This window comes from Aethalodelphis obliquidens, unplaced genomic scaffold (assembly GCF_003676395.1).
Source record: "Aethalodelphis obliquidens isolate GAN/ISIS:26980383/991018 unplaced genomic scaffold, ASM367639v1 scaffold73, whole genome shotgun sequence".
NCBI classification, from domain to species: Eukaryota; Metazoa; Chordata; class Mammalia; order Artiodactyla; family Delphinidae; genus Aethalodelphis; species Aethalodelphis obliquidens.
The window spans coordinates 5,442,920-5,457,263 of record NW_020838017.1 but is presented as its reverse complement, the minus strand read 5'-3'; the positions used below and the strand labels follow the sequence as shown (position 1 = coordinate 5,457,263).

At 43.2% G+C, this 14,344-nt stretch overlaps 1 protein-coding gene across 19 annotated transcripts in view; it reads left to right on the top strand.

Moving 5' to 3' along the window:
• Positions 1-14,344, top strand: part of ANK3 (ankyrin 3) — a 681,638-nt gene that overhangs the window by 481,758 nt on the left and 185,536 nt on the right. For all 19 annotated transcript variants that reach the window (XM_027091793.1, XM_027091782.1, XM_027091795.1 and 16 more), the window contains one exon: positions 13,586-13,684. In XM_027091793.1, coding sequence (XP_026947594.1) covers positions 13,586-13,684 — 99 coding nt within the window. The remainder of the gene's footprint in view (positions 1-13,585; positions 13,685-14,344) is intronic.

Below are 14,344 nucleotides of genomic sequence, written 5' to 3'. Positions count from 1 at the left end.
AGCCATTGTATTAACACTGTATACGTAACATTTCCATCATCACAGAAGGTTCTTTCGAGCAAAGCTGAGACACCATCAGTCTCAGGCCTCCTTCCCTTCGGTGTCATAATTATCTCCAAATGCAACTTTCCCCTCCAGGGAAAGTGATACTTTAAGCAGGAGCAATTTTACTCCTAATAGACTCGCCCCTTTCGGCTCCAAAAGCAGATTGCCGCCTTTCCCATCATGTAAGCAGAGACCGCCGTGACCACCAACAGCAATAAAACTGAAATCTTCTTCCAAAGAGGACTAAAAATACTGCTGGCAACTTGAACACAGTCATTTCTTCCCAGTTCATGCCATGGAGAGTTCAGAAATATCAGAGATTGAGATAGGTCTCAAGAGAGGTCTCCAATTGCCAGAGATTATGCCGCAATTACTTCTGTGAGCCTCTGTTTTTTAAACTGGGTAAAAGATGCTTGTATCCTGTTCCTCAAAGACGCTTTCTCTGACCCCCTAAAATAGGTCGCTCCCCTCCTTGCCCCAGTGTGTGTGCTCATCGTGCCCTGTTGGTCCTGTCCCGTGATTGGCCTTGAAACTTAATTCTGTGCGAGTGCTTGTCTTGCACACTGTGTTTATTACCTAAGCCCCTTGCAGGCTGAGATGCCTTATTCACCCTCTATCCCCAGCTCCTCCACGGGACATCTTTCCTCACCTGGTAAATATCCTCTTTCCAAATGCTTACCACATTCCTGCCTCTGTGATAATGACTTTAACGTGAACTTCTTCTTTTCAATCCTCCGGTGAAGGACTCAGCCATGGAGAATGTGTCTCTTGCCATTTAGATTTTGTAAGAGAGGTAGGCATTTTATTTCAGAGAACCATTCCTCAAGGTACTGGGGGCAGGCAGGACCTGTATTTTTGCTGCCTGGCAGCCCTTGATCTGCCTCCCTGAGTGGTACCTTTCACGTACTGATGGAGCTGCATTCCATCAAGCCAGAGGGTGGTACCATGAAAGCACCCAGGACGTTGCCTGCTGCAGAATAAGTGCTCGGCGGATGCTCATTTTCTTCCTTTCTTCTGTAGGTAAAAATGTGTAGTAATCATGATATAAAATAGTCGTGATTTGAGTATTTAGTAAGTTCCAGCTTCTTTGTTAAGCATTGTGCGTGCATGAGCTGAACAGTCCTGTTCAGGCTAAAGTAGAGGTGTCGTGAAATACGCCTCACACACCCTGTGCTTCACCTCCCCTGCAGGACTTTGAGTTCCTCAAGGGCAGACCTACGTGTTATTACACATTTGGGGATCCCTGGAGTGTAACCCACTACCTAGCCCTGGGAAGGACTCGATATATATTTGTTGAATTCAAGAATGAATCAACAGATAACTTCCAGGCCTCCTTATCCACTATTCCCGGGCACCCAGTACCTATTCAAACCTGCTTTCCTCAAGCCCCAGTCCTCTCCCTGGTCTATCAAAATTTCAGGCCGAGCTTCACATGGTGTTAGGGACCCACTTCCCAAACTGATGTGAGCTGCATTACGGGGGATGGGAAATCCACAGGATTCTGTTAGAGGGGTAGAGGCAAGTGCACCAAACCCAAGTATTGAATGTCAGACGCTGAGAGGCAAGTTGATTTGAGCAGCCACGAGTCTTGCGATTCAGCAGCGTAGCTGACCTTGGAAGACACGCCTAGAACAAAGGGCTAGTCACCAAGGTCTGCTGCCCGGCTTTGTTCAGTTAAGGGTGTTTGAAGCAGAGCCTCCGTTTCTGAGCTGTCAAAGCCCAATCAAGGCCACCACCAGCCAGTGCTAGATCATCAGCCACTCAAACGTGGAGAAGAGGTGAGCATCGCTTCAGCAGGAGGGTGACTTTTGTAATGTTTTCATAAGGGTCCAGGGCTTCCGGAGACGCTACTGTAGTTTGTGTGGCGATGCCATTGCAGACACATTAAAAAAAAATATTTTCCCTGCATTATACGATTTATTTTTAAAATAAAATACAATAAAGCAAAAGAAAGAAAAGAAAAACCGCCCATAAGAGTCCTATTTTGTTAACGTTTAGATGTCCGTCCTTATAAAGCCCAAACACACACACACACACACACACACACACACACACACACACATTCATTTTTATTGATACGTATTTTCAAATATAAAATAAGTTATGTTTATCTCCTAGTATAGGTTCAACAGCATTAAAGACATTTTTTTTTACATCTTTATTGGAGTATAATCGCTTTACAATGGTGTGTTAGTTTCTGCTTTATAACAAAGTGAATCAGTTATACGTATACATATGTTCCCATATCTCTTCCCGCTTGCATCTCCCTCCCTCCCACCCTCCCTATCTCACCCCTCCAGGCGGTCACAAAGCACCGAGCTGATCTCCCTGTGCCATGCGGCTGCTTCCCTCTAGCTATCTACCTTACGTTTGGTAGTGTATATATGTCCATGCCTCTCTCTCGCTTTGTCACAGCTTACCCTTCCCCCTCCTCATATCCTCAAGTCCGTTCTCTAGTAGGTCTATGTCTTTATGCCTGTAAAGACATTTCTAATGGGTTATATAAACCTCCTTTGGAAAGAAAATGGAGATTTGGGAGCCTTTAGCAAAGAAATGTGAGTTATGGAAAAGTCTCAGTGTGGTTACTGCATTACCCATATTCTTGTTACCATGGTGATATTAACATCTCAGGAAGAACAAAACCAGTAAGTAAGCGGAGGCCAGAGTGGTGGGAGATAGACCTTTTCTAGAGAATTGCTCTCTGCATGCCATGCAATCTTGTTCCTGCCTTTTTCATTTAATCCCCTGAATGCCACATCAAAGGAGAATCTCCTATATAACTTTTTAAGGGAATGTTTTTGTCTTAAACCCATGAGTACATTGGAGCTTATTAATATCCTACCCTGTGGTATGGGATGTGTGTTGTTGTCGTCTGAGGAGCTGAAGTTTCTAAGCTGTAGCAGCCTAGACTGAGGAGGAAAGTTCTCAGATACATGCTGGAGCCCTGGCTCTCATCCTGGCTGTATCATCGGTCACTGATGTGGTCCAGGGCAAGCCTCTTCATCATGTAGGCTGCATTTTTCTTTTCTTTTTTTTTTTTAAATTTATTTATTTTATTTATTTATTTTTGGCTGCGTTGGGCCTTCATTGCTGCACACGGACTTTCTCTAGTTGTGGCGAGCGGGGGCTACTCTTCCTTGCAGTGCACGGGCTTCTCATTGCGGTGGCTTCTCTTGTTGCGGAGCACGGGCTCTAGGCATGTGGACTTCAGTAGTTGCAGCACACGGGCTCAGTAGTTGTGGTGCATGGGCTTAGTTGCTCCGCGGCATGTGGGATCTTCCCGGACCAGGGCTCGAACCCACGTCCCCTGCATCGGCAGACGGATTCTTAACCACTGCGCCACCAGCGAAGCCCTGCGTTTTTCTTATTAGCCAGATAGGAGAGAGATCAATCAACCACAAGCCCTTCCCTTCTGCCTGACCACCTTATCTGACAGGGATGGAGGCCTTTCGCAGAAGAGAGTAGGTATAGTACAGTGTCAAAGCAAACAGCAAGGCCGTCAGGCTGCTGGAGTTCCACACTGGTACTGTGGCTTACTTTCTGTGCTCCTGGGCAAGTTATTCATGCTTCTTCAGCTTTGTCACCCGTAAAATGGGTCCGAAAATAGTACCAAATGCGTAGCATCATTGTGACCGCACGAAATAGTCCATATGAATTGCTTAGCCTGTGGGCCAGGGTCCTAGCCATGTTTGTGCTGGTGGTGGTGATTAATGCTTACATCTGGGAGGAGACCCATCAGTGTAAGACACAGTCACCTGTCAAGCGTGACACATGTCAAGCAAGTGACATCACGTCAGCTCTCTAGAGTACTTCTGGAGCTAGTCAGACATGGTGCGTCCCAGAATGTTGGAGTTACAGTGTTTGCGTTGTCTGTCAGCATGAGAAGGGCAGCCTTTACCAAACGATTAACATGACGTTGTTTGAGACAGTAAGAACGCCAGTAGAAAAAGATCATAGAAATTGGAAGGTACATATTTCCCTTTGTTTCACTTTTCGTCTTTGAATATGTGCCCTGCTTCCTGCAGTACAGCTCTAGAATTGTTGCTCTGAGAACATGTTTAAATGACCCGAATAAATCCTATTTTGAAATTCCGTGAAATAAAGTTCTATTAAGTTAGGAGTTGGCAGTGCTCGCTTCATTCATTTGCACTTTAAAAGGGAATAATTCATTAGGTGTAGAATTTTCATTTCCTCCACTGCAGCCCTCCACTGAACATTCGGACCATTGTTCACACTTCCTGTTGTCAGAAGGTGCACTTGGATGAGCTCAGATGCACCCTGGTCCCCTCCTGGGCATCTTAGTTCTTTCATGAGAAAATCTTGCTCTTGTTCCTCTGGTGGTTTGAAGCATATACAGGAAGGGCGAAGGGGCACCTAGAGCGAAGCGTTTAGGACTTTGAAGAACCAAACGTTGCAGAGAGGTGAATTGGGGACACATGCGCGATCCTTTATTGGCTCTCTCACAAGTCAAAGCGGTAGGTTCCAAGAAAACAAGTTCAGGGAGGAGATCAGCATGGACTATCATAGTTGAAAAAAAAAATTGAAAAGCTAAGCTGTGATGGACATGAAAGGATTAGACTCAGCTCCAGGAAGTGGAGGCTGAGGCCCATTTGCACATGTGAAATGAGGCTGGAGATGAATGGCGAGTCCAAGCCTGTGGGGAGGGACTCCCCGAACCCCTGGCTGGGCTGAGGGCACTGGCCTGGATCCTGCAGGTAGAAGGGAGTAATTGCAGCATTTTTGGTTGGTTTGTTTGTTTTTGAGGTAATTGGCATGATACACTGTAGAAGTTTGAGGTATACAGTGTGTTGGTTTGATATATTTGTATGATTACTACAGTTTTTGTTAACTAATAACTCTAACATATATAATTATCATTTCTTTTTTGGGGTGAGAAGGGTTAAGATCTAGTCTCTTAGCAACTTTGAAGTTGATAATAGTCTTGTTGACTGTAATCACTGTGCTGTACATTAGATCTCCACAACTTATTTATCTACTATTTGCAAGTTTGTACCCCTAAACGACATCTCCCCAACTCATCCACCACCCCGCAGCCCCTGGTCACCGCCATTCGACTCTCTGTTCTTATGGGTCTTTAAATGGAGAAGTGGAATGATGGCTGGCATGTAATGGGGCAGGGCTGGGATAGCTAAACCCCCTTCAGTGTGTGGGACATCCTCATGCCAGTGACAGTGTCCCAACCAGAATGCCAGTGGAGCCAGTGGTGCCCCCTCTGAGACAGCATTGCTGGATTGATCATCTCTTTACAGCCAAGAGATGGAGAGATGGGAATGTCCCCAGATGGGAAAGAAGGGCCGGGCAGTTCGTGTTCACTCTGGGACTGCTCTGCAGAGGGCAGCAAGCTTCCCCCATGATGCACCCCTCAGAGTTGGTTGGACTGGAAGACCCTGAGGGTCCTTTCCGCTCTTACTACTGAGACTTTGAAATAGGAGGTGGAAAAAACTTATCCAAAATTCAAACTAATTTAGGAAACGGCTTTCATCTATTACTACGTACTCCAGTAAGTTTCCTATACATTATTTCCTTTATTCTTCACAGTTATCCCGTGAGATGTGGGTATGAGTTCCATTTTACGCCAGGGAGCGAGAAGTTAAATAACTTGTGTTTCAATTAAACTGTACGGCTTCAAGGTGGCAGAGCTTGAGCTAAGAACAGCAAAGTAAATCAGTCAAGTAAAATAAGACAATAAAAACAAGCAAGTAAAATAAACGACATTCAGACTGTGTAGTTCATGATATTCTAACATCGGAGGGCGTGTGTACCGGGCTTTGGACTTAATCCAGGGTCATCCCAGGAAAACCAGAACTGCCAGTAGTCTCTCTTCGACCAGCTGGCTACTCGTTTGCTGCCTGCACCAGTTGCAAAATGAATTAAATACATTTTTCAAGATTTTAAAGTTTTTTTTGTTTTTAACTCACTACGAAATCCCATCTCGCATTTAAGGACGTTTTAATTGAAAGATGAGCAACCTTAAAAAAACTGACACATGATCAAATTCATTCTAAAAGGTAATGCATTCATATTTCCACTACATGTTATTTATTATCTCTATCAGTCCTGCATTTTTGAACCCCTAACGATCATGCTTTGAAATGGACTCTCGATATTTAGAAACGTAATGGCTTTATGACAAAAAGGTATCATGTACGTTTTCTGGTAAGAAATACAAGGCAGGCTTGTCCAAGGAGCACGTCCCTCTGAGTTTGAAAATGAAAAACCATTTTCTCATAGCCTCCAACCGGCCTTGCAGCCGGTTTTCCCTAGCTGGCCAGCATCTTCCCATTCCCCTGGACCGGGATTCAGTGCTTCAGGGATGGGGCCTCGCAATCTGTGTTTTTTTTAACAAGTTCCTCAGGTGATTCTTCTGATCGAGCCTATTAGAAAACATTGACTGAGGCCGTGCTATGAAAATCTTTTCTTCATATAAATTGTCTAAAGTTGAGTCACAGAAATCGCAAAAAGTTTTTTGCTTGTAAAAACTACCTTTATGTTTATAAGCCCATAATAATATAACCTTGAATTTACAGCATATTTACAGCTTACAGCAGCGGTCCCCACCCTTTTTGGCACCAGGGACTGGTTTCGTGGAAGATAGTTTTTCCACGGACTTGGGGGCAGCGGGGGGGGGTATGGTTTGGGGATGATTCAAGAGCATTACATTTATTGTGCACTTTATTTCTATTATTATTACATCAGCTCCTCCTCAGATCATCAGGCATCAGATCTCGGGGGTTGGGGACCCCTGGCTTACAGAATACTTTTATGTACAGTGCATCATTTGAGACCCACAAGAATAGATAGTTTTACAGATGAGAACTGAGATCCCAAGAAGTCCTTTGTCCCAGATCCTACTGAGAGTAAGATGGAAGAACAAGGATGTGCGTCCAGACCTTCTAACTCATTTTTTATGTCTCAGTGTGTGACCGTCAGCCCCCAGCAGCAGTGCCAGATGGAAGCTGAGGCCGGGATGTTGGCCCCTGGGTAGCTGTGGTCTTGCTGGTCCCTGGAGGAGCTCCATCTCCTTAGAACGAGTATACTGCACACAGATAAAGCCATTTGCACTAGACTGGCTTTATTTCTTTCCAAACCATCTTTCTTTAGAAACTTCAAAGACACATTATTTTCATTTTTGACGTGTTTGAAACTTCAGCAAGAATCTAATTTATTGGAAGGCCAAGTGAGGGTAGGATACTTGAGAGACTAACAGTTTCAAGTTCACTGACATCTCCAAAGCCCGAAAGAATGATTTATTTTCTGGAGGGGAAAGAAAAGTATTCAGCACAGAGATTAATTTAATTTCAGATTTATTAGAAATGATATGAGTGTGGAAAATTTATAACTATAAACCACCTTCATTTTTTTGTTTTTACGGAATTTTACTAGTAGACTGTTAGAAAAAATATAGACTGTTATTAAAGTTACAGCATTCATTAGAAAGATTACAGGAAATCTATATCATTAGATTAACTCATTTTAAATAATTAAACTTTTTTTTTTTTTTTTTTTGGCGGTACGCGGGCCTCTCACTGTTGTGGCCTCTCCCGTTGCGGAGCACAGGCTCCGGACATGCAGGCCCAGCGGCCATGGCTCACGGGCCCAGCCGCTCCGCGGCATGTGGGAGCTTCCCGGACCGGGGCACGAACCCGTGTCCCCTGCATCGGCAGGCGGACTCTCAACCACTGCGCCACCAGGGAAGCCCAACAAGTTATTTTGATTTGTTTGAGTTTTACTCTCCTCATCTGTAACATAAAGAAAGAAAATAGATAGTACCCCTTATTAGGGTTGTTGAGTGGGTTAAATGAGATAAGAGTTACGGAATACCTGTGAGTTTCCTTTCTCTTTTTGAATTAATCTCATCTCTCCCCTTGGCAGTCCTGTGATGGAGGCACTGGAGGTATTATGTCCATTATACAGATGAGAATATAAGTCCATAGAGGTGTGGTTTGGTATATTTCACTATTTTGAGATAATTCCCTACCATGATCTCTTCAAATATTTCTTCTGCCCTATTTTCTCTCTTTTGCTTATGCATCTCCAATCAGCTATTTTATATCATCCCACAGCTCTTGGGTGCTCTGTTCTTTCTTTCCATTCTTTTTTCTTTTTTCTTTGTGTTTCAGTTTGGATCATTCATACTGGTGTATCTTTCAGTTCACTGATTCTCTCCTCAGCTCTGTGAAGTCTACTGATGAGCCCATCAAAGGAATGCTTCATTTCTTTTTTTTTTTCACTTTTACTTTATATTTTTATTTTATATTGGAGTATAGTTGATTTACAATATTGTGATAGTTTCAAGTGTACAGCAAAGTGATTCAGTTATACATATATATATATATATTCCCTCTTTTTCAGATTCTTTTCTTATATAGGTTATTACAGAATATTGAGTAGACTTCCCTGTGCTATGCATTAGGTCCTTGTTGATTATCTATTTTATATACAGTAGTGTATATATGTTAATCCCAAACTCCTAATTTATCCCTCCCCCCAACCTTTCCCCTTTGGTAATCATAAGTTTGTTTTCTATGTCTGTGAGTCTGTTTCTGTTTTGTAAGTAAGTTCATTTATATCAATTTTTTTAATTCCACGTATAACTGATATCATATGATATTTGTCTTTGTCTGATTTCACTTAGTATGATAATCTCTAGGTCCATCCATGTTGCTGCAAATGCATTATTTCATTTTCTTATGGCTGAGTAGTATTCCATTGTATATATGTACCACATTTTCTTTATCCATTCCTCTGTTGACAGACATTTAGGTTGGGAATGCTTCATTTCTGACAGTGTGGTTTTCTTATCAAGTGTTTCCATTTGACCTAAACTCCCTAACTTTTGTTGCATGTCGTTCCCCTGTTCCACTAGATAGAATGCAGACACTGAGGAAGATAGTATCCCTGCTTGGAAGCGGCATGTGTCTTCCTTCTCCTGTCAGGCTGTACATGTGGAAGCCCAAGCCGGTTGAGTCCAGAGTTGAGCTGAGTTTCCATTTTGTTTGCAGCACAGGTTTCACGTTCCTCTAGAAGGGGCTGCACCGCCTTACGCTGAGGGTGAGGGCCAGCCGTCAGAGATTTTCCCTGGTTGGTGCGCTTCCCCCGCTCAGCTCTCCCTGCATCCCTGTAGCACAGAGTCTCTCTCTCACCAAGCTCCTGCCCGCCCTCAGGAGCCGGCTGCAGTTGCTTGTTACGTTAGGCTGGGGCTGAGGGGTCTTTCATTCTGGATCCGCTTCAGTCGTAGGGAGTATGCCCAGGCCTCAGCTCTGGGTCTGTCTCAGCACTCTCGCCCTTTCTACCACGGCAGCCAACCTCTGCCTCGTATACGTGGTTGTGCTCTCAGGTGGCCTCAGCCTGCAGCGGCTTGAAGCCGGACTTCAATCTGGCGAGAGATTGAAGTCAGGCCGCGGCAGTGAGAGTGCTGGATCCTAGCCGCTAGGTCACGAGGGCCAGTAGCCAATGACAAGGCCCTGGCCCATCAGCTTTGTAGAAAGGAGTTTCCACAAAGAGACGGAAAGTAGTGAAACAAGTCAATTGTATATTAGGAGGAAAAAGAGTCCATGTGAATAGACACATACGGGCAGACTCAGAGAGAGAGTCGTGCCTTTGTGGTAGTTTGTATCACTTTTATGGGGCATTTCTGCCGGGTTTCCTCTGGCCAAGCATCTTGCTTTTCCTGGCTCTGAGTCTGTATTGGGTTTAACTCAGGGTCCTACCCTATGTGCGCATGCATCTCTTAGCCAAGATGGATATTAGCCCAGAGGCCTGTGGGAAGGTTGACATCACCTACTCTGATGTGCCCCCTCCCTTTTTGGCCCCCCAGGAGGCTTTCTGCACACGTGTAGTTGGGAAGGTCTCCTTGACCTCAAGAATGAGGAATATGTGGTCTCTTCTATCTGGGCATGGCTCAGGTTCTCCTCCCTCCTGTATTATATTCATCTTGGAGTATCTGTCCACAGGGGACAAACTCCAGCTGCCCAGCCTGGGGCCCATCTATCTCCTGTCTCAGTTGTAGATTTGAAGGTTCCTCATGTATACTGCCAAACTGCATCCCAGAAAGCAGGCACACATTTACGCTTCCTGAGCAGCTAATGAGGTTCTCCTAAACAAGCCTTTTTGTCTTTAACATCATTGGACTTTTGATTCGGTGGGATTCCGTAATTTTGTGACCCGCTTGTATAATGGAAATGCAGCAGTGGACCTGGTACCTAGTAGAGCATAAAAGATTTTTACTGGTTAACTGAGGAATCTAAATAGAAATGTCCTGTTGACCGGTCCAAAGGTCCCACTTTGATTTTGACTTCTTCCTAATTGACGGAAGCAGTCGCTACCTGATTCAGGAATACAAAAGTATGTGTTTCACTCAGAAGCTCCATTTGATGGAGATGAGAAGCCTAGTCTTCAGGCAAAGCCTTTATGATCCCTGACTGGAAATACCACACACACACCCCCTACCCCGAGGATCTAGAAAACTGAATTCTGATGCTGATTCTGCCTCCCATTAGTTGTCTCTTAATATACAGATTACTGATCAGTTCTATCCCTTAGTTGATTGATCAAATGGGATTAATGATATATATCTTACTTCAGTAGATTGTTGTGAAGATAAAATGAAATTACATAAGTAATTTACAACACTTATTAAGTGCTGTAGAAATAGAAAGTAGTACTCTAGGAGGGGTCAGAGCAGTGTAGAAAAATGTGGGAGTTTGAATTTCAAGGCACCCTTTTGACATCTACACATCACCGTAAGATAGAGTCCATGAATATGGAAGAGAGCAAAATTAGAAATAGAGCTCTTTCCTCTCACTAAAATTAGCCTACTTGTGATAAAGGTTAATTAAGTCCTTCTCCACCAGGCAAGAGCACATCTTTAAAGGGAAATAGCATGTCAGCCCTGACTCACGCTGGGGAGTGATGAGGTCTTTGTGTCGTATCCCACTCTGAGCTCGGTAAGCTCTCCTGTTGGACTGTGTTTCCTATAGACCTAATCTGATGCTGCGTCTGCTGTCTCAGGCCTAGAATTCATCCGTAGTGCTGCTTGGCTCATTTACATACTTGCACTCAGACAACGGAGACAAGCAAGACCATCAGAAAGATTCTTTCTGCCAGCTTTCATTCATACGCAAAATCGTCCACCCCAAAGAGGGCCAAAGCATATACAATGAACAGCCTCTATAGTTTTAATTCCTCTTTTGTCACCTGTTACACACCGTTGAAACCATCAGCCACAAGCTGATAGGTCTAGAGCAGAGATCAACCAACTACTGCCCACAGGCCAAATCCAGCCCACCAGCTGTTTTTGTAAATAAAGTTTTATTGGAACACAGACACTTCCGTCTCTGTGCATGTCACGTGGGGCTGCTTTATCGCTGCAAAGGCAGCACTGACAAATTGCAATGAAGATGGTATGGCCTGCAAAACCAGAAATACTTGATATCTGGCCCTTTGCAGAAAAAGTATGCCTACCACTTGGTCTAGAGCAATGATTCTAGCCCTGTCCACTCCCCACCAGCATGACTAAGGCATATCTCTTTTACTTAGATCTCTTTCTCCTTCTTTGACTTAACGAACTAATTATTGTGGAACTGATTTATACTTCAGCACCTAAGAATAATGAGGTAAAGAGTTGTTCACATGGGAGAATGTATAATGACTAAAAGCATTTAACTAGAAAAGCTTATAGAAAATACAAAAGAATGTGTTAAACAGCTCTCCATGAGGATGCAACTACACAGTAAATTCCCCAGTTTAATCAATAAATATATGGGCATGGAAAAAAGAAGGTGGAATAGGGCATCTGTGGAGATCTTAAAAGAGATTTAAGGGACATTTCAACCTAATGCAAGTTGTGGATATTCTAATCTGAACCACTGTACTGAGAAAATTGGGGATAATGGGAGAATGTAAAAACACTGACAGATCTTGGCTTTTTGAAAGAATTATTTTTACTTAGATAAAATTAATGATATTGTTATTATTTGTGTACAAATAGCCTTATCTGTTAGAGATAATTAAATTGCAGTAATTGGGGGTGAAATAATAGGATACCTAGGATTTTCCTTCTCCTCTTAAACTCCTTCAGGCAGAAAAAATAGTAGGGAGTATAGAAGAAATGATATTGGCAAGGTTTGACAATGATTGAACCAGAGTGATGAGTACATGAAGCTCATTATGGCTTTCTCTCAGACTTTGTGTCTGTTTGAAAATTTTCATTTTAAAGCGTTTTTTTCAAAAGCATAAGTTTAAGAGTCATATTTTAATTTGAATCTTGGTTTTGCCTGCTGTTTCTAATCTGTAAGATGGTCATCGTGATTCAGATTGTATGTGACATTGTGAGGATTATGAAAACTAAGTGAGATAGTGAAGAGTTTAAGGCAGTGCAGCGTAACTCACAGGACATGAATCAATACCTGGTAGCTATTATATTGTATCTGCCGTCACACGACAAGAATGTAACCCCTTATGAGCCTCGTTCGTTTATCGTGTAATTGACTTTTGTGAACTGCAGACCTTAAACCCATGTTGTTGCTACACAAGAAGAAGGAGCCAAAATAGAGACTGTTTTCACTATGTGCACGTATTTCCTTGACAGTCTGGACGTAATCACAGCACCTGTCAGATGAGTGGAGGAAAGGACTATGGTATCCAGGGGATCTTGATTGGAATGTCAGATTGTCCTGACCATATGTCTATTCCTCAACAGTAATTTTTTTTTTTTTTTTTTCTTTTTTGGTACGCGGGCCTCTCACTGTTGTGGCCTCTCCCGTTGCGGAGCACAGGCTCCGGACGCGCAGGCTCAGCGGCCATGGCTCACGGGCCCAGCCGCTCCGCGGCATGTGGGATCTTCCCGGACCGGGGCACGAACCTGTGTCCCCTGCATCGGCAGGCAGACTCTCAACCACTGCGCCACCAGGGAAGCCCTCAACAGTAGTTTAAAAAAAAAAAAAATCAACATAGTCATTTTTCTGTGCAATTGCTAACAAATGCCTGTGAACGCTTTTTAGCCCATCGCGCATGGGAAGCCCTGTGACCGTGTAGGGCACTGACAGACTTCCCAGTTTGAGTTCCTCTTGTCTCTCCTTGACAACTTGTACTCAGATGACCCAGAGCAGGCTCTGAGTAACATGACACTCCTTTCAGTAAGTCTTAGCTGACTAATCAGCCACTGAGTCAACCATTCAGTAGCCAGTGTACATCACACACAGTGATAGGAAAACATGTTGACTTAAATGTGCAGGACGTTAGAACAAAAACTATCACCATGTCATCCATCAATAATGTCAATCAAAGGAAATAAACTTGGACCCTACGCCACAGAGTGTGTCCCTTAAAATTCATCCCTTTTGAGGTCTCCTTCTGAGTAAAATTACCGTCAGATAGAGATGTTGGGAAGTATTCTATTCACGATGGATATTTTTTTAAAAAGGTAAGAAAAGTGTGAGGATGTGTTGGGGAAGGTTTAGGAAGCAATGTTTTGGTTAAACTCAGGTAACACTGTACTTTTTTCTCTGTTCTTCCACAGAATGACATCACTCCTTTACATGTTGCATCAAAACGAGGAAACGCCAATATGGTAAAACTATTGCTTGATCGAGGAGCTAAAATTGATGCCAAAACAAGGGTAAGACTGCAACTTATGTGCCTGTTTACGCTTATTTTCAGGAAGCAGGAATACTTCTCCTAGTACTTTTGTTGCTAGTCCAGCCCTGGCTTTATCTTTATGTCCTTTGTTGTAGTCTCTTTAAAAAAATGACTGCTAAGTGATTCTTCGTGCAATGGGATAATGATCCTTATTTATAAATCTTTAATACACATTTAAATAGTACCTGGCTTTAATTATAGAAACTGAGACCTATGTCCAGAGTTTTAGTTGAGTTAAATTTTTAAGCAGTTAATCACTACTTGATATTGCAGGCAGGGCTGTTGGGCCAGTTTGATATTAAGACTGACGGTTATTCTATTTAAAAACAAATCTGTACCCCTTTGCACATTGCTGGTGGGAATGTAAAATTGTGCAGCCACTATGGAAAACAGTAAGGAGGTTCCTCAGAAAAGTAAAAATAGAGCTACCATATGATCCAGCAATTCTACTTTGGGGTATATACCCCCAAAGAATTGAAAGCAGTATCTTGAAGCATTATTTGCACAACCAGGTTCATTGAAGGTTCATTCCCAATAGCCAAGAGGTGGAAGCAACCCACCTATCCATCGACAGATAAATGGATAAAGAAAATGTGCCGTGTACGTACAGTGGAATATCATTCAGCCTTATAAGAAAATC